Here is a 25,185-nt window from a genome sequence, read left to right on the forward strand (position 1 = left end):
TGTGCTTCTTCCCTAAAGATGATGACATTGTTGTACACCTGATTGGCATATTTGTTGTACTGGTAAGTCCCTTGTAAAGTGGTATACCATATGTCCAGGGCCTGTACTTCAGATGCTACTAGTAGACTGCACTACTGATTGTGCCACCCACCCCTTTCAAACTTGTCTCAAGCCTGCACTGCAGTGCTTGTGTGTGAAGTTTACCGCCACTTCGATTTGGCATTTAAAACTACTTGCCAAGCATTAAACTCCCCTTTTATTATATATGTTACCCCTAAGGTAGGCCATAGGCAACCCTAATTGCTAGGTACGAGTTGCGCTACTCGTGCCCAAGATGATGCTCGCCACTTGCCAGCATGCCACGAATCCACACAGCACTTCCTGAGCTCTAATGGGTTGGCCTGGGGGTGAGATGGGGAATTGCACTCCCCCTCCCCTTGTTGAATGCTAGACTCATATGGCTAATACACAAGCTAACACATGTGTTCCCCAATACCACATCATTACCTGGAATGTGTGGGGCATCGCCACACCGACAAAGCGTTACCGCATTTATGCTTATCTCAAGAGGCAACATGTCCACATAGCCTTTTTCCACGAAACACATCTTACTGCCACTGAAAAACACAAACTTTGTACTACATGGAGTGGACAGGTGTATGGCACCATGGCCTCCTCCTTTGCCTGTGGGGTGCTAATATGGATTGCGCCAGGAGAACCATATGTCGTGACCACACAGAAGGTGGATATGGAAGGTAGATATGTGGTACTGGAAGGTTAGCTAGACAGCTCACCCCTAGCATTGGCAGTGATATATGCTCCTAACACCCAACAGAGTCAGTTTCTCGATACCCTGACACTGAAGCTCCTTAGCGACCCGTCCTCCCCTGTTGTCGGGGGCAGCGACTTCAATTGTGTTCTGGATGTGGTTTTTGACCGTTCCATGCATCCCCTCCAAGCAGCTGCCTCCAGATGTGCCACTCAACATCTTCGCCAGTGAAGGACCCCCATGCGACATCAAGATGCAAGGCGGCTCATACCTCCGACAGACCTTGAATATTCCTTTTATTCCCATGTACAGGACGTACACACCAGAATTGACCTCCTGCATGCACAGCCCACCTCAGCACCCAGCTGGCCGGAGCGGAATTCCAGGCATGGACCCTGATCACTGCCCATTGAAGCTCACCATACAATTGGTGCACTCGCATGCCCTCAAACCCACTTGGAGTCTACAAGTGGAAGCATTGTCCAACCCTCCTTTTACGGCCGAACTTGCCCAATGCATAGAGCAATACTTTACGTTCAACACTGGCACTGCGACCTCGCGAGCCGTTGGGTGGTATGGCCATAATGTGATGGTACGTGTCCATTTCCTGTCAACCTCATGGGAGATACACAGGAGGTTATGAGAGGACCTTCTGACCATTGAACGCGACCTTTGCTCCCTTGAGATATGGACGGCCAATCAGGCAGCCACAAGTGAACAACTCCAACGACTGTGCAAGCAGCACAGTGAAGCGGAACAGACTTTGAGCAAGCACGACTATAGGTAGTGCATGGCCCTGCAGCATTCTGAAGGTGACCACTCGGGGAAATTGCTATTGTGGCTAGTATACAACGACCAACAACACACCCCCATAGGTGTGATACGCTCGGCCGACGGTGAGCTGCTGACTGCACAACTGGATATTAATGGGGCCTTCTGGGATTACTACAGTGAGCTCTATTCTTCCCCGGCCACTTCATTGCCCATAGCATGCTACATCTGATGCATCTAAATGCCTTACAACGGGCTGAGCTGGATGATCCATTGGATCTCACAGAGGTGCATAGAGCCATATCCTCAGGTACTGATGGCTTACCCGTTGAGAATATTACCACTTACCTCACACAGACCACCCAATCTTCAATGAGGCCAAGGAGCAGGGTCATATGCCGTATTCGCTCCGCAAGGCCCTCATAGTAGTCTTGCTCACACCCCATAGGGATCCCATGGACGTCCGCTGTTATTAACCACTATCCCTGGTCATTTGGATTGCAAACTCCTGGTGAACCGTCTTCTACCCATCATACAATAACTGGTCCACTCAGATCAATCTGGGTTCATTCCAGGTCGCAGCACGTTCCTGAATGGGCCTCCTGCACAGCACTCCATCGGATGTTTGAGCTAGGGTCGCGGTGTCAGATATAGAAAAAGCATTCGACACACTGGGCTGGAACTATCTATTCTCAGCCCTCATCAACATGAGGTTCGGCCCAGGGTTCCTGAAATGGGTACGCACCCTCTACACCGACCCGGAGGCCAGTGCCAAAACGGGACAGGTGATTTTGGATAAGTTCACCATCTGCCGAGGCACAAAACAAGGTTGCCCCTTGTCCCCCCTCATCTTTGATCTCGCCATGGAACCCCTGGCCAGTCAGCTCGGCCACTGGACAGTGGACTGGGGCATTTGTGAGCTGTACATGTACCACATGATCTCGCTGTGCGTTGACGATGACTTGGTCTTCCGGTGGGACGTGGGATTATCCCTTGCGGACCTAATGAAGATCCTGGATGACTTTTCCGCGATCTCCGGCTTACAGGAAAATTGGCCTAAATCGTGCCTTTTTTCCCTGGCACATGTACCAATCAACGACCGGCTGGCACCACTGGAATCTCACCTGCATTGGTGCTACAACACCTTTAAATACCTAGGAACAGAGATACACAACACCAAACGTGACCTCAACGAGGTAAATCTGAATAAGGCTATAGGATCCATACGCCGCTCACTTCCCTTCTGCCGCTCCGTTCCATTATCCCCACTAGGTCGGGTTGGCAATTTCCAAAATGCTTCTACTCCCCTGTCTGTTATATTTTTTCGCAGCCCTCCCCATTGTGCTCCCTAGGAGCTTTTTTGCAAACTCCACAGTCTTTTCCTCAAAGTGTTCTGGAGTACGGGCCGCCGTAGTGTAGCGCTACCCGTCTTGCAGTGCCGGCTCACTGAGGGCAGACTGGGGGCACCCAACTTTAAGCTTTATTACCCCATGCACAATTACAATGGCCTATGACCTGGCTGGGATCCCAAAACACCCTGAATCATCGATTGTATGTGCAGGACTGCAGGGAACACACACTTATACCGGACTGTCGATGCTACCATCCGCCCTGCCCGTGACTTTTTAAAAATAATGGTTAGCTTGCTCCTGCTGGCATTGGTACTACACCCAAAGGGCCCAATCCTTTCCTATTGTCCCTCAATCTCCATTTAGGACTTGCTGTTGCTATGACAGACACAAAGGTGTATTGACTCGCCACGTGGAGCTGTGTGGTAATCAAAAATATAGGTGATCTCTACAATGAGGGTGCATTCATGTCATTCCAGGAAATGGTCAAGACTTATGGATTGAGCGCTGGTCAGTTCTTCACATATTGCACTGTAAAATGGGTTGTCCGCGAGACATAGGGTACGGGGAGACGGAGCCACCAACATCACAGGCCTTAAACACACTGTTGACAGCTAACAGCACACAACATGCCATAAAATTCTTGTACTTGGCCCTCAACACCACCCCACCTGATCCTGAAGTGAGGGCGCATGCCAGGTGGAACACAGAGTTACAGCAGCCACTCTGATTCAGCTTGGGTTCGCTCCTTACAGATGGCAAAGAGCGTTTCCCGCAACACTAGGTTCCTCTTAACTCAGTTTAATTGCATTCACTACACTTATCTCCCCCCTGGCCGTATTCAGTGCATGCTCTCAACGCTTTCCCCGGAATGTCCCCAGTTGATATTGCAGAATGCAGATTTCATACATATGGTGTGGGCAGGCGCACCATTATCATTGGCGTGGGAAGAAGTCACCACAACAGTGGCGGAGTTGTCTAGCCACCCCCTCACTCCCACCCCCGAATCCGGCCTATGGGGATTACTACCCCGGGCAAAGAGAGACAAACACTTGCATCGTTTAATTGACTTGGCCTTCGTCCTGTTTAAGCAAAACATAGCCATGGTTTGGAAATCTCCTACTCCTCCGTAGATTTGAGAATGGCTATGCGTGCTGCTGACACGGACCAGAGCTGAGGCGCACACTCTCAGACTACTCCGCATGAGGGGCGATTTCCACATGGGGGTGAATGTTGGGAGACTCATCTGGTTGCAGTTGATGCCAAAACAAATGAACGGTTACCGTGAATAGACAGCACAATGCATACCCTCACCCGTGGTACACCGACAGGTGACACAATGACGACCATAGTGTCATTCCTCTCTCCACAATGCTCCTTAACTCTTGCGGCACTCTCACGCATTCCCTGCAAAGGCCCACCCCTTTGCGCGGCTGCTGGACCATACAGTCCATCCCCAGCGACCCAGTCACCCCCCTCTTCTCTACCTGTGGCATGCTTGGTGACTACCAGACCCCCATTTTTCATATCACCATGTAGTGGCACGCATTCTCGTTTACATGATGTACCGGTCTTCACAATGAATGTGTGCTGATTCAGAATTTCATAATCTGTTACTCACGAACCTCAGAGCTCTCAAATTGTTGAATTTTTGTTCTGTTCTTTTATTCTTTTCTCTTTCTCCCCCCATCTCTCTCACCCTCCCCAGTCTCTTCATAAAAATGAAGGCTGCATTTATCATAAATAGTACGTTGATATTTGGCATCTCAATTCTAAATATGCACCTTGATGCCTTAATGTACATGCACATCTTATGTTGAGAGCTCCACTGTTATTCACTGCAATCTGCAAATTGTTCTGCTAATAAAAACCATTAAAAACAAATTAACTGCAAAACATTAAATAAATTACCAGATTAGATATAAAAAACACATTTACTAAAAATAATATTAAAAAAATAAACAAATAATATAAAATGAAACAAATGATCATAATAAAACATTTGTAAACAATATTAGGAAAAGCATTGAAGTCTGGGAATAATAGATATACTATCCACGCTCCAGTCTGCGCAACAGTAGGGAAAGTGTTGGACTTCGGAGTACTTAAATTTACTATTCCCAATGCAGTCTGAGCAACAGTAGGGAAAGGGTTGGACTTCCAAGGTGTTACATTTACTATTCCCACTCCAGTCTGTGCAGCAGTAGGGATATTACTTTACTTCAAACACATAACATATTTGAATAACCCTATTAAGTTACAACAAATATAACACTCTTAATATGAACACTATTAACCGGTAAAAAATAATATATAGACAAATATGTACATGATTATTAAACATTGAACTAATGAATCAATAAACATTTTCTTTTTAATTACCTAAACTACCCACATTATACTCCCACAGACATAGTTGCCCACACTTTGTTATATTTTAAGTATAACACAATTAACATAATTATTAATCAATTGAAAACATTCATAGTTGTTAATTATTACTTAATGTTCCACCCTATACCCCTACAAATCCAACAGCCCATATCAAATATATAACTAAATAATATACTTTTTACACAATCAAATAATTAATAATAAATAAATGTTAATTACATTACCACCCTATATGCCTACAAACCCAGCAGCCCACACCCAATATATACCTAAAAGAATATAATTACACAATTAGCTATTAATAAATTAAAAATTAAATGTTAATCATATTAAATAAATTCCCACCCAATTGCTCTGCAAACCTAGCAACATGCTGTGACATTATAAATTACTATTAGCAATGAAATGAAAAATGTGAAATCACTTAAAATGTTAAACTATATTTAAAAATATTTTTAATAAATATTTTCTATCACAATATTTTTCCCCCAATATTTCTGTAACTCGATATTTAAAAATAAATATTTTGTCCAAATACCTAATCTTCACTAAACCCCTCAATTCACTGCATCCCGGTTTAATTTGTTGGGGGCTGATTAAAAGTGGCCTGATGATAAGACACAGTAATATCGCACATGAGGTTACCAATGCTGGGCAGCATTACCATGTCTTTTCAGGGTGATGCAATATTGGAATATCTGGAATGAGGCATTACATAGGTTTTACATCTTATTTTTAAGCATGATGTTCTGAATTCTGTCCAGTTTTCTCTGCATCTTTTCAACTGAGTTTCACATTTGTTACATTTCCAAAAAATACCAGGAAACTTGTAATTCAGTTTCTCATAAAAACATTTTTGCTGCAAACAGGATTACTGGGTGACTGGGACCCAGACCCTTGATGTTCTTTTCCTAGTGCTCTAAAGCACCCAAAGAGTGGAGCAGTACCATAGCAAACTAATAAAGAACTTAACAAATTAACAACAAAATTAAAGCATGCAAACTTAACAGCAATTTACATGCTTTTCAGAATCCTATTTTAAAATCACTAACGCCCAAATACCTTGCTGATAACATTTAGATGTCTCTATGCTCATCAGCCACGGCACGTCCATATGGTCAAGGGAGCCACGCCCCCTAACCTTTTTCCAGAGAAGAAGAGTGTCTGTCAGGCTGAGCAATTGTCACCGTGACAGGCAGCCCTCTTGTTCAGGTCAGGCAGCCAGGAGCTTGACATGCGCTAAATGTGAAGGCTACTGGCTGCCTGAACAGAACTTTGCCAGTCAAAGTGGGACTGTAGACATGACCTCCTCAGCCTGGCAAAGGTGCCTCAAGCCCTCCCCCTCGGGACGAGAGGGGGAACCTTACTGACTGCCTTGGACCTCTGCGCTTCAGTTTTAAGCCTGAAGTACCCAGGGCAGAGTGTTAATCAGTGACACCTTCGTTAGAAAGTGGAGCAGGGTCATCACTCTGGGATGAGTGAGGGACTGCTGCTTTCCTTCTGAGAGAAGACAGCAATCCCAACCCTCCTGGGAGCTCCAAGGGTCTCCTCTCTGGGAGCTGCAGGACAGGTAAGGTTTATGTTTTTTTAAGTTTGGTGTGTGCATGTATATAGAAATGGATGAATTGGTGAGAGGGAGGGGTGTGTGTTCAGTTTTTAATGCATGGGTGCAAGTGTATATGTGTGCGTGTGGCCCCACCCACTACCAACAAAAATTACCAGCCACCATTGATGGTCATCATGTAAATAGGTAGCTGAAAGAGCATTCGTCTTTTGGGCTATCTGCATAATTATAATGCGAAGATCCATATAACTTTGGTGTAAATAGATGCATTGATTTCTTCTTAATCACATAAATTCCCAACAGACATGATAGAGGACACATGCTTCTCTCCTTATTTCTCTGCCCTACCTGGGGTATCTTCAAGGTTGTATATTCATGACTAGTTCTTGAGGTATGAAGAACATGTTGTTTTCCAAGTGGAAAATACCACATCTTTTGCAGTTTTGAAAAATTGGTCACGTTTCCAGCAGCGGCCGGCATGACTCGCGGATGGTGGGTGGGTGGGTGGGCTGGGGGAGGGTTGGAGGGATTATGGGGGGGGGGGGGTTCGCACAGGAGGGGGGGTAATTTATAAAAAATAATTACCTTCGCCTCTGGTCCCACGTTGCATTTCCTCTATCTGCTCCGAGTCCTAGGAAGCAGGCAGCCTCCCTCTCCTCCCCTAAGCCAATCACAATGCTGCAATCACAGCGTTGTGATTGGCTGGGACGCCGACTGCACAGGCGTCCATGGGGAGGCCGTTTTCTCCATGCAGGCTGCATGAAACCTACATGGAGAAAACAGGAGAGTGCGTATGACTGGTTTGGTTGGCCCTGAGGCCGGCCAAACAGTCAGCGCCCACAACAGTGGGCAAGCCACTCCTCCCCTGCCCTGCAGCAGGACCGCCCACCCCCAACCAAACCCTTCTTTCTGCTTTCTCGTAGTGCGAGAAGCAGAAACATAAAATGGTATTCATAATACCATTTTAGGTTTCTGCTTCTCGCACTGCGAGAACGCAATGGGGCCAAGCTCCTCCGCCCACATGGAGGAGCCACCGCTGCACATTTCGGACTTTGAATTGGCATAAGTATTTAGGAGGGGGTACACTGCTTCTCATACGAATTAAGATTCTTATTAACATTATTAGGGCATGGATATGACATCCTAAAAGTAAGGTGTTCTTCTAAGGAATATCCGGATATAGAGGTCAATCCAGACGGTTGCATTTCAAAGCGCCCCATTCTCTGAGCAACAGGGAGCCTACCAGGAGAATTAAACAACAGCTTTAAAGCCCCTACAGCCTTTTTTCATTTCTTAAATCTCTATTCTAATCTTTTGAACATTTATCATAATTATACACTCCAATGTTTGCAAAAGTATGCATAATGGGAACTGTAAGTTTAGCTACAAGTTATTTTAAAAACCTCTTTATTAAGGTTTTACATTATGTTATAAATCGAGGAGCACTTCAAAGAATTCAGCATTACAGCATAAGTGCAGGAGACATCTATATCTCATTAGAACCAGTATCTAACCATATTTAACAGATATCACTTATTCACTTTTTTAAAAAAATTTAAGAGAAGGAAAAACACACAAATATTTCAAACTTAGACCTCCTTAACATCAGGCATCATCGGCCACCAATAACCAATCAGTATATTCGTTGAAGATCAGAGTCCATAGCAAAGAGCTCACGTGCAGTCAGTATAATCATCATGAAGTGTTTCAGCATTGGAAGCATCCACCAAGACTCCTTTGATTAATGTGTGATAGACACATGTATTCTCCAGCATTGCACACTTGTTGAGAGTCGGTTCTTCCACACTACTCTAGCCTCTCTGCTCACGAGTCATCTATGCCATTTTTCATGGAGGCCTACCACCAGTTTTGGCCTTTATAGATAGCGATATAGTTTCCCATTCTGTGTGGTTCACACCTCTCACATGTCCTCTGTTGTATAACAATAGCTACTATCTCCACTCTTGTCCATTGCTTTCATCTTCCAGCCTAGCATTAACTCCTGTCCGGCTTTCCACGATATGGGGGTTTCTTTTGGAAAGCATCCATGTTAGTTCAAGAAACGTACGTGTATGCCTGTTAGCCTTTGGTCTATGCTTCTGACTCAGTATACAAATGAGGACATCCTGCTCTAGTCTCCTACCCTTCGGTAGCAAAGCATCTGTGCTCCAAGATTGTGCAATGATCCCAAAGTCCCATACCACATGGTGGAAATTAACCTGTGGGGCAAAACATCACAGATACTGGTCAACCGAACACGTAAATTTTTGCTATATTTTTGGGTGTCAATTATGTTTTATGCAGAAAATGATACCGAGTACATTTAATTCCGGTATTTCTTTGTATACCTCAGGATATTTGACCATTCCTTTTCTCTGAATATCTGCCCAGCTTTAATATTATCTACATTGGAGTAAAAAGTAGGGGTTAATGAATTAGAAAGGGTGCACACTGGAAGCCCACTAGTGCCAAATGTTAGCAATAGTTAAAGGGTGGCAACCATAGCAGGTACGTGGTTTTCTTCTCCCCATTTTCATCTGGACACCCTTAGCAATATATTGTGTGTGATCAAATGATCATCTCCGAGGTGTCCCAGAGTCAGCCATATGTATGAAGAGTACCAGTGGAGGTCAGATCCCCTGCAGTCACTTTTGCAGCCTCAGTCCATGACTGGGTATTGTAGGTCTTTGTTAGCGCTTTAAATTGTGGGAGACACAATAAAGAAATCGCTGGAACAAAAGCTACCAACAATCCTAGTGGCGGTAACCACCTCCAACAGTTTCCTGGTATTTTGAGAGACTTCAGGTGATGTTTAGCCAGGGGACATTTCCTCAGTGCAGCTTCATGTATGGTGATGTTCCTTGAAGAAGCCACAATTTTATCTCGTTATGGGTCAGATGCACCTGAGAACCATCTCATAGGCCATTGTAACCAAGCAGCTAGATAATAAACCTCTACGTTTGGGGGCCATATTCCCCCTTCCTCTAGCAGTCATGTGAGATTAGCCAAAGCCACTAGTCATCTTTCCTTACCCTATATCAGTTGAATTAGCAGGGAGTTCATTTCTCTGAAAAACTTTCCTAGTTAGTGGAACTGGTGGCACTGCAAAGCAGTATACAAGTCTGCGCAGGAGCACCCTTTTCTGTATGGCTACGTGTCCTATCAAGGAGAGAGTAAAGCTGCACAAATACGAGAGACAGTATCAGCTATTACCCAGCCAATAATCCCGGGATGAATAGGTTTTCGCCATGGTATACTTGGATGCCCAGGTGTTTAAATATGTCAATTTCACATTTCAGTGCATAGTGACTAGCTCACAAGCACTCTGACTGGCTTGCTCCAGCTGACCTGAAGGCCAGATATGAGGCCCAAATTAGTTAATAGTGCCATTACATCTGGCAGCGAGACCTCTGGATCTCTCTGATATAAGAGGGTGTTGTCTGCATCTAAGGAGACAAAAGGACATCTACATTGTAACCTAATCACCTCAGGTCCTCCTTCCCTTGCAGTGTACAAGCTAGCAGCTCCATGGCTAAGCAAATAAAAGTGTTGAAGGGGCTTTCTTCCCATCTGGGCCGTTGTATGGACCATTGCTTTGAAATCACGCGTCTTGTGTGGACCATGACTAAGGGCTGCATGTACAAAGGTTCCACCTTAGAGTATTCTGCACCAGCCCATCTTTGTAAGCACTATAAATAAGTATGGCCATAGTAAAGTATCAAACACCTTTTCTACATCATTAAATGCAATGGCTACGAGTTTATTAGTGTGAGGGGAGGGATTTACCCATAACATGCAACAGGCGTGAGGTTAGAGAAGGTGTTATGACCTACAATGAAACCACATTGGTCAGAGAAAAGGAGCTTTCAACAAATCCTGTACTCTCTTTACTAAAAATGTGCCTAAAATGTTACATTCAAAGTTTAAGAGGGACAACGGTCTGTAGGAATGTAATCTGTGGGATTTCATCCCCTTTTAGGCAGTACAACTATCACCAATTCCCTGGTAGACTGTGACATAATCCATCGATTAAATGCATCTGCATATATATTTAAGAGATGTGGAGGTACTTTTGAGTTAAAGGAGAAATAGAATTCCCGAGGTAAAGCGGTCAGGCCTGGGTGTTTAAAGTGTACTTAGTTGAGCCATTGTTTTAATTATCTCATCTATGGCGATAAGTTCTACCAGGGCAGCAATCTGGACAGCCGTAACATGTGAAAGTGGGGTGGGCACGAGAAACCCGGTCGTATCTGAGACGGATAGTTCCCGGAGAGATTGGGAAGTGTATAGAGACAATGCGATTGGCAAATTCTGTATTAATCTGTCTTTGGGTATGTACCAGTTCCTCACTGAGATTGTGAATAGCACTTATTGGTGACAGACTCAAACCATAATACTCATGGCAGTGGGTGCCCGGCTCTGTATCCCTCAACCTGTTATCAAGCAAAATATTCCAAATTATCCACACTTATGAACAGGTCAGTAAGCATATCCACTTTGTAGGCCCAGCTTCTTTGAGGTCTGAACAGCCCAAAGAGCAAGGCCAAAGAAAAGGTGGTAAGAGCACACACTTTGTGCTATGCATTTTTAACTCTAAAACTGATGTGTTTTTCTAAGCTTGACTTTAAATGGCTTTCCTTGTTTTACCTAAAACTGTACTAAGTCTGATAGAAGCCAACCCAACCCCCTAATCGAATCTAAAAAAAGAGGAAGGGAAAAAAAAAAAAAAGAGACGTTGCTCATTTCACATTGTAAAACTACTCTCCCAAAAAGAGCCCAAAACACAGCCATATTCTAAAATATACAACAATCAACTTCAGCGGTCATCCTAGTAAAACATTTGTCATCAAATCCTTAATGACAGACGTTTTTTCTAGAAGACCTGAAAAGGCATGCATACACCCCCTTTAAAAAAAAAAAAAAAAACTAACCTGGGCAATCTAGACCTCAACAGTTGCAGACCTATAGCAAATGGACCAATCGGGGAGAAACTTTCCATCTTTCAAACTTGTTTTTATCCAGAAAGAGGAACGGAATCAGCCCTAACCTGGAACTGGGATGACCTTAACTACGTTCTGGGGCCAATGACCTTTCAGCGGTCTTTAATACAGTGGATCACTAAACACTACTCCAAAGACTTGAGGAAGTCAGAATAGAGGGCACAACTCTCATTTGGATCACATCCTACCTACACCGTAGAACAAATATTATATTATGCACACCCCCATTCTCTTCTAAACCAAACAAAAATAAATCAGGAGTCCCTTAAGGCTCACTCATCTCACCCATGCTTTTTAACATCTACATCAAATCACTACTAGATCTGATCAATGTGTTTGACATCGCCTTCTATAACTTTGCAGAAGACACAGATACTTCTGAAACTGGAAAGCCCAAAAACACATTAAAACATCAAAACTCTCCAATTGCCTACTGGCTGTTGACCAATGGATGACATGGAGCCACCTCAAATTGAATGCCTCCAAAAAGCAAGACACTCACCTGTGGCAACTGGAAAACAGACAACCCTCTTTGCGCGCGCCAGACCTGAAGTTCTAGGACCACCTCCAAAAATATTTAAGGAGGTGAAAAACCTTAGTATTACCATGCACATCAAACTGTCAATGGATCCACAAATGTATAAAGGCAGCCAAATCAAGCTTCCTCACAATAAATCACTGCACGCATCTTCCTGCATCTAGGATTCCCACACAAGGTTCAACCTACCATCCCTTTGTCCTATCAAAATTGGACTATTCTAATGATCTGTATCATGGCTAAACCTTGTCAACTATGAGAAAACTACATAGAATTCAGAACACTGCCCTGAGACTCCTCCTTCATGTAAAGCCACAAGTACACATCTTTCCTGCCTTGAGGGTGCTACACAGATTACCAGTTGCCAGAAGATCCCCCTTAAAGCTACTGTGGATCACACACAAAGCAATACATGGTAGCAAAGGACCACTCTTCAGCAGGAAGAAAATCAACAAAAACAAACAGCAAAGGAAGCTATGCTCAAGAATGACTCCTCGCCCATGATTCCTACATAGAAGGAAAAAAAACATGTACAAAATCTTTCTCTGTTCAAGCAGCCAAACTATGGAATTCCCTACCCCCAAACCTAAGATCCACAGACAACCATCTCCACTTCGGAAGATTAGTCAAAAGCTGGCTCTTCCCCACATGACAAGTATACTCACGACTCATGAAAGTACTACAACAGAAGACTCAGACATGACAAACTATACTTCTCACTGTACAGAAAATAGTTCTCGTTATACAAGTACACATCATTGTACTTTGAACTATGCCACCTGCTATAAACAGATACATTTATATAAGGGGAAAATGTTATATTACACCTCAGGATACATCGGTATGTCAGACCATCAAACTTGGTGATTATATGTAGATATAGGTGCATATATGAAGCGTTACACCTGCTTCTAATAACTACAATAAGTGCCATGTGTAGATTTGTCTGTACAAGTTAATTGCAGTCGTTTGACACCATAAAAAATGGACCACATGATAAAGGAGGACAGCAGACCACGTAAATATTCCTGCTTCAATGTACATATGGGTATTTATATAGAGGGATTTAATCAAAATCGATCTAGCTAAACTTTACCAACATCATGTGTATAGATATACATGTAGAAATTATTTACATTTTACCATTATTAAAAAAACTTCTGTCCTTTACAACTAACAAGCACACACCCTCACTAATTCCAAAAAAATCACAATTTTCCCTTTTCTAACCCACTCCTGTCATTCTATCTCTACCCCAAACTCGAATAAACACACAAGAAATCAAGAGCACAGCCCTAACGCAGCTAATGCACAAAAAATAAAAACAATAAATACATTGTACTAACCTACTAATTACTAATCTTGAGTTCCAGAGTAGCCTGCTACTCGCCACAAAAAGTGCTTCAATGCCTTGCCAGGGGTAATAAGCACTATATAAATACATTTACAATATCATATTTCCTTTGGGTGGCAACAAGTCCAGGTCTGTAAACCACACCAAATGCAGCCTCGGCTTTATACAAAAGGAGGTCTATATTCAATTGGCGAGTGTCACTACCTTAAAAGCATGCTATTCAGTGGCCACACTATCAGCAGCACTGTCATTCTCATGGAACAAATGATCCATGTGCTCATCAATTGCACACAAAATGGTGTGCCCCTAACGGTCACTGCCTGTAGGTGCCATGTGGGATTGCGGGGGAGGGGGAAGGTGGGAGGGGGAGCCTGGAGGAAGTCAGCAATAACCAGTGCTTTAAATGGGCCGGTTCTGTCCAGTATGGTGTACCGGCACTTTTTTATTTTGAGAGGGAGAATCCCTGCACTTCGAGAGAAATGCAATGCTTTTAATTGGAGAGTACCGGCACTTCTCAGAAACGAGCAGGTACTCTGGTACAGAGTACCTGCACTTCTGTTTTTCCATTTCAAGCACTGGCGATAACAGCAGCAGATTGTGATGCAATACCACTCGTAAGTATTCTATCTTAGCCACTTCATCTGCATCCCCCAGAAAAAGATCTAGTCTGAAGAATAAAATAAATACTGCCCATCAGTTCCAAACTGCAACAGATATCTAATAATGGTCTCTAGAGGACTCCTCTCCTAGGTTGTGTACTGGAAACAATGGGCTGCACCAGGCAGCTATAGCAAAGGCTTACAAAGCACTACACATGGTGCCATGTAGTGGCAGACCTTTTGCAATAGTTACCTGGTGACCTTTTAGTTATGCATTGCCTTATTTAGGTGTTAACTACGTACTAATGAGGTCAAACGTTTGACTAGGTAGTATTAACGCGTGTTAAAAGTGTTTAAAAAAAAAATATCTAATTTGACCCTTTCCTGCCAAACACTTCAAGTGGCCTTGAACATAAGCAATAGTAGGGACAGCACCTAGGACTTGTCAAGAAGGAAAGCACTCGTAATGTAAATATATATATATATACACATATATACATGGACACACACACACACACACACACACACACACACGTAGCTTGGAACAGATATATGTAGCCATTTACAGGCGTAGAAGTGTTTCAATGCTAACATAATAATGATATTAAAGTAAAGAGGGCTAATGTACTTGAGGGATGTTTTCACTTTTCCAAATTACATAGACTATACTAGTCCCGGCACAGTTTTTCTCCGGCAATTTCACACCTTAATAAGTGCAATAAGCAATTTGCTCCAATTTCCAGTGCAGAATTTCACGGCTGTAATCTACTAATCTGATCTATTTATTTTGAGGTTTTGTGTTTAGCGCAGACATTAAATTTAGGCATTTTAATGTGCAAGCCAAGAGCATGCAACTCCCTCATATTCTCCTTAGTTCAATTAAGTCAGTTTACCTAGCCAGGTGTTGCTCAGGGCATAAACTAATATAACTCTCCTAGCGCCAAGACACCACACACTTGATGACTGGGCGCTTAACGCATGACATAGCATTGTAAACAAATGACTGTTGCCTTGAAAACAAATAAAATAAATTGGCAGCTAACAGCCACACTAAAAAAAAAAACCTCTTAATTCGTTCACTGTCCTTCTTGTTACTCCTTCACTAGATAGATAGATAGATAGATAGATAGATAGATAGATAGATAGATAGACAGACAGACACCAAAAGGCATATATTTGATAAGTATGTCATTGCGTGTGGTTTGTCGTGCACTGCTGCTTATTTGCATAATCAAGCAGCGGCCTACAATAAATGATGGGGAGCCGTTACAAAATATGACGGTGTATCTAATAAGAAGTCCCTTACACTGACCACTCCAAAGATATACAAAGAGTTGTGGGTTCCACAGGGCCCTCAGAGGGGTTGGGCCTCTTGCACTACAAGGAGGTACGTTACACCCCTGATAACACGTCGCAGTCCGTAAAAGTTTCCTGTATCTGCTCTCCTGCCGGCCTCGGATTGTGAATGTCAGATTTGTATCAGCAGACGACACGCTGCAATCTAGCCGGCACAGCGACAGAAGGTGACCTAGATTAGACGGCATTGTGCGCTCGCGCCAAGTGCTCCGGTTGAATGGCAGCTGTTCCCGGCTCCGGCGCATTCATATTCAGATTCACCACCAGCCTCAAATCACCAAAATCACGGGGAGGGCCGCTCCAGACAGACAGACTGCCTGCCGCCGCGCGCCCCTGGCCGGGGCCGTAGACAAATCCTCGCGTGCGTCCCCAGCTGCGCCCACTTAGCGCTTTCTGGTGGCGCACACTTAACTCCAGCAGACAAAAGCGCCCAGCAAAGCAGCACGTGCCTTTCTTTTCCACACCACCACAATAACTACGCAACTTCACGGCGAGCGTCCAAGACGCCTTCAGCGGGGTCTGACGTTTTACTATTTACTATAGCGGCCGTGTCTTTTGTTTATAATGGCAGGCTGCAAAGCGCAGGTTTTGGACAGCGCCAAATAAAACCATGATGCGCATGTTTGTTTCTGGATATGACAAGTAAGTTTGCATATGCAAATAAACAAAACCTGAACAGCTTGTGCGCAGAAAACAGCAAATGAAACCCTCTTTTCTTCTCGGGAGATAATCGAACAGGGAACGTAAAATAGTAACTTCCTTGCAATTTTCCACTTGCACCATGCCTGCGGAACTACACAATACGATTATAATTAGAGATCATATAGACCTCTTTAACCGGACTGCATCGGCCCCACTACAATCGCATTAGAAACTTTATTTGCAGCAAAACGATGTCTATGCAACCAGGAAACGGACTTTAGAATGCAACAACAATTAATAATAATACGATCACGCCCTGAAATCAAAGCCCCTGCTTTGCGCAACAAAAATGCTGTGCTGACTCATCACATTTCGGACGCGTTGAAAATATTTAATCTGGCTTCAAGGAGCAGCTGAGCACTTTACATATAACATTTTTATTGTAGCAGGAACATCTCAATATGGAACAGAATGGTAAAAACAGGTATTCTTGGGAAACGTGTAATCGAAACACATTCTAAAGTTTTTGATTACATTTGTGCATTACACAAAGAAACTACCAGATTGTATGATATGACAATGTACGAATGCCAGATAGACTCTTCATTCATCTCAAATCGATAAGGTAAATTGGCGCTAATCCGGCCGCTCTAACAGCCTTCCGCCAGATACGCATCGCAGACACCAATCCCCAATTGCAACAGGTGGGAAAGTGCAGCTTACTTTTCAAAGAGACGAGCAGCACCAGGTGGAAGACGAGCAGAGCGCTGACCGGGGCCATGTCCGCCCTAGGAGTTCATCCTCCGCGGCCGTGGTCAGGGGTCCGGTCCCGCAGTGGCCCGCTCCTCATCCCGCCTCACCTCAGAGAGCGGAAAAGGCGCCGTGCCCGCCGCATACCCTCTCTGCGCGGAGGCAATGTGCACACTTTGGTTCCAGCGGCTGCTGCGCTTGTTAAGATTCTATTAGAAAAGGCCCGGGTGATCTTTCAAACACGGCGCAGACTTGTGGGTCAGCTGGACCGGAGCGCCTCTCGCAGCTGGCTCTGCCGACCAGCTGGAATCCAGCCGAACTGAGGATGATGCGCGCAGTCTCTCCACAAGTGTTCTGCTCGTTGCAGGAAGGGTCTATTTGACTAGTATAGTATTTTATCAGAATATGTATTCACGCATAGTACTGAAAAATGTATTCTCTCTTTTTAAATGTATTTGTATTGATTGAACAGTTTTGAACTCTTATCTCCATATGTGCCTTGAAGCTTAGCACAATTTGCATTTTAGCGCTTTATACAAAAAATAAACTATTAGAAACTGCATAGCTGTAGGAACATTGTCAAAGGAGCTTTGTGTCTCCGAGTCCTGACACAGCCACTACTGCCTGAGTTGGTTGTATGTCACTTTACCAAGGTCGACAACATCGTCCTACGAAAATATCGCATCGGGTAAAGTGCCCATCATTACATCATGTGATATTCTTTCATGCAAGAAATAGCCAGTGATATAGTTAGGATATATGTATACCCGTTAGTCTTTGACAGGGCCACTGGAATTGGGCGGCAGTGGGGGACCAAATTATGCTGTTGACTAAATTCGGTGGGTAGAAAAGGCAATTTATGTGGCATACGCTGCACATTTTGTGATTGTAATATTTAGTTATTTTGACACAAGCAAACACTGTTTGGGCAAAGATTTCTTCTCATTAGTGCCCGTTTACCAAACAAATACAGCAATAAGCAACAGAAAGGGGATTAGTCAACGTTTGCAAAGGGCCCTCGACTGCGTGGTAACGGGTCTCTGTGCTTTTAGTAACTTTTGATTCATTTGTTCTAGAAACAACTTTTTATTACAATTTTCATATTATGCAGCAGATTATGGATTATGTGGCAAATGCAGCAAATCTGTAACTGTGGAAACACCACAATCACATAATTACAGTGGAGTGGTATTTTGCAATATAATGTAAACCGTGCACATGTGGTGCTTTGAAACAGCCCCTGGGTTGGTGCTCATCACCTGCACAAATTAAGCATGGCAAGTAGGGCTAGTTATCTGAATGGCGATGGTGATTAGACAAGCATTGGTAAATGCAATACGTTTCGCCTATGTGATTAATAATAAGCTGTTTTTTGTTGTAAGTTGTAGCTTGGTGAGTAGTTGTGCAATTTTAAGATATATATATATATAATTACAATAGATTTCACAATTGCTATGCAGGCGAAACCAAAGAAATCACTGACAAATATTAGTACTTCAGTCTTGGGAAAGAAGTCTATTTCTTCTTAGGCAAGTGCATTCATTTAATCAAGCGTCATCACTCACAGTGGAAAAGAGCCCGAGTCTGAAGTTCCTGCCCCACTGCCCCATGCAGTATGCTGTGGTGGGAGGAAGAAACATTTGAATGATAGTTGAATAGACCAATGGATGACGAGGGCTGATCCAAAGCACCTGTGTATTTATAAATACAGGTCTGGTTTCTATTTATGATATTTTTCATTACATGAAGCATGAAGCAGCTATGGCTGTCCTTAGACCAGACCTAAAAATGCCCTGTGAAGACTAGGGCAAGTTTACTAGGCAAGCTGTACTTGGATTCTGCATTGTTTTACAAGGAACACCGGAGCTTCTTGTCGCAAAGATATAGCAGAGTTCAGTCCAGAGTCCGAAGATTTACCGGACATCAAAGTTCATGTGAGACTAAGAAAGGATCACTCAAACATAACTTACAAAAAAGCACGTCTCCAATAGTCATTTCTTCTGGTTTCAATGATGTACAACTTATCCTAGCGTACATAGCACCACAAAATCTTCCTGTGCTTTACGGGGTTCTATAACAATTACCTAACAGCATTAATAATAGGAATGTAGGGTGGATAACAAAAATATAAAGGCAAGCTGGTTTGGGGACAAGCTATTCAAACATGTCAGATCACGTCCACACTGTGGACATATGCTGGTGACAAACCCGAATCCTGGGAGGCCAGTTCAGGCGTTCATCTTTGGAAGGTCTAGAGTGTGAGAACTGGTGAATTGGGTAACACTAAGAGACAGCAAAACTGTGAAATGATCGATACATAAAATAAGGATCATCTAAAACAACTGCAAATGGAAGCTAACCAATTCAGAAAGATTAACAAATAATCAACTGTAAAGTAGTCTCACTTGTAAAATATAGGAAACCAGCTACTTACTTTAAGATTGAGACAGGCCAGGTTTGGCTTTGTTTTGTACAACATTCTTTCCTGAGCGCAGCATCTGATCACACCTACAATTGCTATGGGGTATGCCTCACATCAGAGAAAAGAAAAGTCTCCTGTGTGACTTTGATATTACAGTTTTAAGCAGTACTACTATAGAAGGGGAACAGGATGCCAAAGGGCCTCAGTTTCCCCCTCAAGAATGTCGCAGATGTCGTCGATGCAATCAGATACCTTATGTTCTTGTTCCTTAAAGTGAAGGAGGCAAACCACAGAGTGAAAACATTATACTGTTGGTTTATTTTCTCCTACAATATCCCCCCTTTTATTAAAACAAAATAAGATGGCCGGCGGTGCTTTGAAACGCATAACTGAAATGCTTTTTAATTGTGTGTTCCAAAGGAGTGTTGGCCATCTTACATGGTGAGCTCAATGTCCACGCAGAGGAGAGACGATGTGGCGTAAGGTCTAGAGTGGCTGATCTTCAAGCTGGCGGACCAGGTACAAGTCTTGGCAGGAGGCTCAAAATCCTGTAGTTCTTGGCACATTAATTATTCTCTTTGTGACTGGGAATGTGTCCTATTGTAATGGAACTGGTGCACATGTAAAGACATCCGAGAGTTTGCGATATCTTAAATTGCAAATATTAAATTAACAAGCCCGCACCACAGAGAGATTAGGTTAAAAACTGAGGACAAACAAAGCAAGCACTGTGAAGGCAAAACCTTAAAAAAAGAGTTCCACTAAAGTGAATGAAAACAGTACGAGGGTCATGAGAGACTAATAAGAGAAACACACAAAGAAGAACAGGAAATAGTATACAACAGCAATAAAAACAAAGGAAAAGTAAATGGCAAGCACACCAACCAATGAAAAGAAAGGGCAGGATGTAAGCTCCTTTTAAGATTTATGTTAAATACAATAGATTTTGCAAGCACAGCTTAAGCGCTGTGCGGGTACAACCTAAAAAGAGGTCAAACTCAAACCCAGAAATTATTTATAGATGAAGCACAATGTTGATTCATCTGTTAGTTGCTGAATTCAGACACATAAACCCAGAAATTATTTATAGATGAAGTAAAATGTTGATTAATCTGTCAGTTACTGAATCTAGGAGTTCATCTTTCCTGCCAGATTAAGGGCTACAAATGAAGGGAAAATATTTGTGTTTTGCTGAGATTGCGGATGCAAAATAATTTCCAGGGAATATCATGCATGGAAAAGGAAATTGTTGAATGTGGTGTGTGCCCAGCCATGCTTTGGTGGTTGTCGTGCCGCGATGGATGCTCTCCATGGCCTCAGGTGTATCTGGTTGAAGCTTTTTTTGTATATTGTACACCAGCGCGTGGGCCCTGTGTGCCAATCTCGTGCTCGGCTTCCATGCATTATTGCTAAGCCCAGGAGCCCCCTCATCGGCTGGCAGGGTCTTCACATTTTCCGCAGTCCTACATCTCCTGCAAGACCTGCTCGTGGGAGGCGGGAGGAACTAGGTCAGGCCGCTTTCTTTAAGTTATGAAGAGAGGAGCACATGAACCCCTGCAGTGTGCCTGCGGATGCTGCTCGCCGCCCTCCCCTGCACCTCCGTTATCAGCTCGGTGCGCGCCATTATTGTGGAAATAGCCTTTGAGCGAAGCAGAAAGAGTTGGGTTTCATAGCGAGGCTTGGTGCATTCTCACGCCGAGACCAGTGAATAGCAGAGAAGCCGAGAGCTCAGGGGGTACAGCGCTCCAGGGTGTAAGAGGCTAACAGCATCATATATAATACAAGCACGGTCCGCTTTCACTTTCGTCCCTTGTGAAAGCTTTCTTGCCTTTATGGGGCTATGTGTTTGGAACACATGGCCCCATAAAGATAAGAAAACTTTCACGACAAAAGGAAGGCAGACGAGCCCGTCCACATGGGACGGCTCAGAAAGCCGAGCAAATATGTCACCAACAGCTCTTTTTCAATGGCTGGCCACCGTTTAGCATAAACAGTGACGCCAGCCAATGGAAAAGAGGGGCGGGGCTTAATGCCCTTTACAGAAAATACCCCTTATCATTGAAACTCGCCAGCGAGACTGCGCATGTGCGCAGCCTACGTCAGGCAAGACCTAAAAATTACTGTGAGGGCTATCCAGTGAGAAAATGCATTGAGGAGTTGTGTAGTAAATGTTTGTAACGCCCTGAACGTCTCAGGATCGTTTAACAGACACGACAATGAGGACGCAACCACTTGTGAAGGGTTAGTTCTTTTAATGAAGGCAAATAAAATACAAAGAACAAACAAAAGTTATAGTCACTGGAATCCTCCAGGCTAAGTACGTTACCAGCCCACAGCACGGATGGTCCTAACCGTCCTCTGCATATACGCCGATCCCGGCGTATGCCAACAGAGGGCAGAAATGAAATGGCCGACAATGCCAATCGGTAGGCTGTGAGGGGCACGAAGAGTGTTGGGGAGAATCGAGGAGTCAGGGAAACACCCAGCCGGGGTCTCTACCTGAAGGGAGCAGCCGCTCAACCTCTTCCTCAGACTGCACCGGGACGCGGAGTCACCTCCTGGTGATGCGTCACCGATACCCCAATCACAAGCAAGAAGACTGAACCGAGAGCAGCCGCTCGATCGATCCTGTGGACTTCCGAGTCTGTAACGCGGCAAACACCTCCTGGTGTGCGTTACAGCTGGCAGTCCCTGTGTCTCTGGTCGGGCTGGGAGTTACGAGTCGACTCCAACCAGCAAAAGCGCCACTGCGCTTGGACTCAGCCGAGTCAAAAAGCGAAGCTCAATGGTTGACCGGTAGAGCTTCCGGGTCCTTCACAGGTGACGATGGGGCAAGACACGGCCCAGGTAGTAACGACTCGACCTACCTCCGTTCTTGCCTTACTGGAGCACCACTCCGGAACACTGCTCTTCACGAAGCAGGTACGTCGGTGTAAACACAATATCCGACAGCCTTGTACCTCCCGGTTCCTCCCTTTATAGGGCGTGTTTTCCTTGAGTTATGTAACAGCTCTCCTGTTTACATAAGGGCGTGTTTCCCTTGAGTTATGTAACAGCTCTCCTGTTTACATAAGGGCGTGTTTCCCTTGAGTTATGTAACAGCTCTCCTGTTTACAAAAGGGCGTGTTTCCCTTGTATGACAGGAATTCTTGACAGTACATCCTCCCTCTCAGCGGCTCCCCACGGGTCCAGCGCTGGCAGGAAAACGCCGATGGAACAAGGAGACCAAGCGCGGAGCATGAACCCCTTCAGCCGGTTCCCATGAATGCTCCTCCGGGCCATAGCCTTTCCACGCAACCAGGTACCACAGCTTCCCCCTGCGCCATTTGGATGCCCGTATGCCCGACACTTCATACTCCACCTCCGACTCCACGCATACCGGCCTAGGTGTCCCAGACGGCTTGGAGGGTGCTGGTTTGAGCAATGATACATGAAAGACAGGGTGTATCCGCAATGACTGGGGCAAGCACACCTTCACGTTCACGGGACCCATACACTTGGTAATTCGATAGGGGCCCATGTACTTGGGATGGAACACACTGTTCTTTCGAAACCTCATGTTTCTTGTGGATAACCAGACGTAGTCTCCAGTGCGGTACAGTGGCCCGGGCCTTCTCTTCCTATCTGCCGCAGCCTTGTATCTTCTCTTGGCCTCTATTAGGACAGCCCTTGAGCGCATCAACGTGTCTTTTATGTGTGCCACCCTGTCCGCTGTGGCGGGAATCCTGTCCTCTCTGAACGGATGTAGAAATGGCAAGAACCTGGGATGTTAGCCATAGTTGCTATAGAACGGAGATGACTGTGTGGAGCTGTGAGTGGCGTTGTTATAGGCTATCTCTGCAACCCATAGCAAGTCGACCCATTCTTCCCTGCCCTGGTCCACAAAACATCGCAGATACTGTTTGAGCGTTTGGTTCAGGCGCTCGGTTTGGCCGTCCGTTTGAGGGTGGTAGCTGGTGGACAGGGCGGTCTTAACATGCAGCGCAGTGCACCAAGTCTTCCAGAATTGCGCAGTAAACTGCGACCCCCGGTCCGACACGATCACCCCAGGTAATCCATGCAGTCGTACCACATTCTTTAGGAGTAGTGACGCCAATTCCCCGGCCGTAGGGACTCTCTTGCAGGGGATGAAGTGCCCCATTTTCGTCAAGTAATCCACCACCACCAGTATTGCCGTCATCCCCTGGTCTACCGGTAGGCCCACCACGAAGTCCAGTGATATGCTATCCCATGGTCTATCCGGGGTCGGAAGTGGATGTAAGAGCCCTTGGGTTCGGCCATGGTCGGCCTTCATGGTAGCACACGTAGGACACTCCTGTCCCCACCTCCTGACATCCACTCTCATGGTTGGCCACCAGAAATGCCGTCCCATGCTAGCCACCGTTTTTTCAAAGCCCAAATGACCTGCGCATGGAGAGTCATGGCACCAGATGAATGCTTGTTTCCTTAGCCTAGGCGTGGGTATCAATAGGCACCTGCCCTTTAGGGGTATCCCGTCCTTCAGCTGCCATTCTCTGTGACTGAGGAGCCACCTCCGCCATGCGAATGACCTGATCCCTCTCTTTATTCCCCTCAGGAAAGTATCCGGTTGGATAACCCCCAATACCATCCTCGGGGAAATGATGGAACGCTCGGTTGCAGGCAATGGTTCCTTAACTGCAGATTGACGGGACAGGGCGTCCGCCTTCCGGTTTTCCGTCCCCGGCCGATATGTGATGCGGAAGTTGAACCCCGCAAAGAAGATCATCCACCGCAGCTGCCTGGGAGAAAGGTGTCTAGTGGCCGTCATGAACTGTAGGTTCCGATGGTCCGTGTACACCGATACCACATGTCTTGCCCCCATCAACCAATGCCTCCATTCGGTGAAGGCGTCCTTGATTGCGAGAAGCTCCTTCTCCGCAATATGGTAGTTGCGTTCGGCGTCGTTGAGTTTGCGGGACATGTACGCAACGGGATGAAGCACCCCTGTGTCGTGGTTGCGTTGGGACAAGATAGCCCCCAGCGCCACATCCGACGCGTCCGCTTCCACCACGTAGGGGAGATCCGGATCGGGGTGAGCCAACACCGGCGCCTTACCAAAGGCGCTTTTCAGGGCCTCAAAGGCTTTGTTCGCTTCAGGGGACCAGACAAACTCCTTGGACTTCCTCAGTAGCTGTGTGATTGGGGCCACCACTCCTGAAAATCCATCTATAAACCGCCTGTAAAAGTTGGCGAAGCCAATGAAACTTTGGACGTCCTTCACGCTTTGGGGCACCGGCCATTCTTTCACCGCCTTGATCTTTCGTTCTGCCATCTCCTGTCCCTCTGGACTCAGCATCACTCCGAGGAATTCCACGGATGTGACGTGGAAGTCACACTTGCTGAGTTTACAAAACAGCATGTTTTCCCTCAGCTTTTGGAGCACAGCTTTGACGTGGTGTACGTGCTCCTCCACACTGGACGAATAGATGAGGATGTCGTCGATATATACGACCACGTAGATATCCAACTCCTCTCTGATTACTTCATTCAAAAAGTACTGAAAGGCTGCCGGGGCGTTGCACAGACCGAACGGCATGACGAGGTACTCAAAAAGGCCGAACCTGGTCTTAAAGGCGGTCTTCCACTCGTCTCCGTCCCTCATGCGCACCAGATGGTATGCCCCTTTCAAATCCAACTTGGTGTAGATACGAGCTTT

General features: G+C 45.0%; 1 protein-coding gene across 4 annotated transcripts in view; it reads right to left on the reverse strand.

The window, feature by feature from the left end:
• The window catches only part of CRB1 (crumbs cell polarity complex component 1), an 828,623-nt gene extending 811,203 nt beyond the window's left edge, over positions 1 to 17,420 (reverse strand). For all 4 annotated transcript variants that reach the window (XM_085601839.1, XM_085601838.1, XM_085601837.1 and 1 more), the window contains exon 1: positions 17,060 to 17,420. In XM_085601839.1, coding sequence (XP_085457965.1) covers positions 17,060 to 17,117 — 58 coding nt within the window. In that variant the 5' untranslated portion in view covers positions 17,118 to 17,420. The remainder of the gene's footprint in view (positions 1 to 17,059) is intronic.
• Positions 17,421 to 25,185: the final 7,765 nt, after the last annotated feature.

This window comes from Triturus cristatus, chromosome 4_2, assembly GCF_964204655.1.
Source record: "Triturus cristatus chromosome 4_2, aTriCri1.1, whole genome shotgun sequence".
In the NCBI taxonomy this organism is placed as follows: Eukaryota; Metazoa; Chordata; class Amphibia; order Caudata; family Salamandridae; genus Triturus; species Triturus cristatus.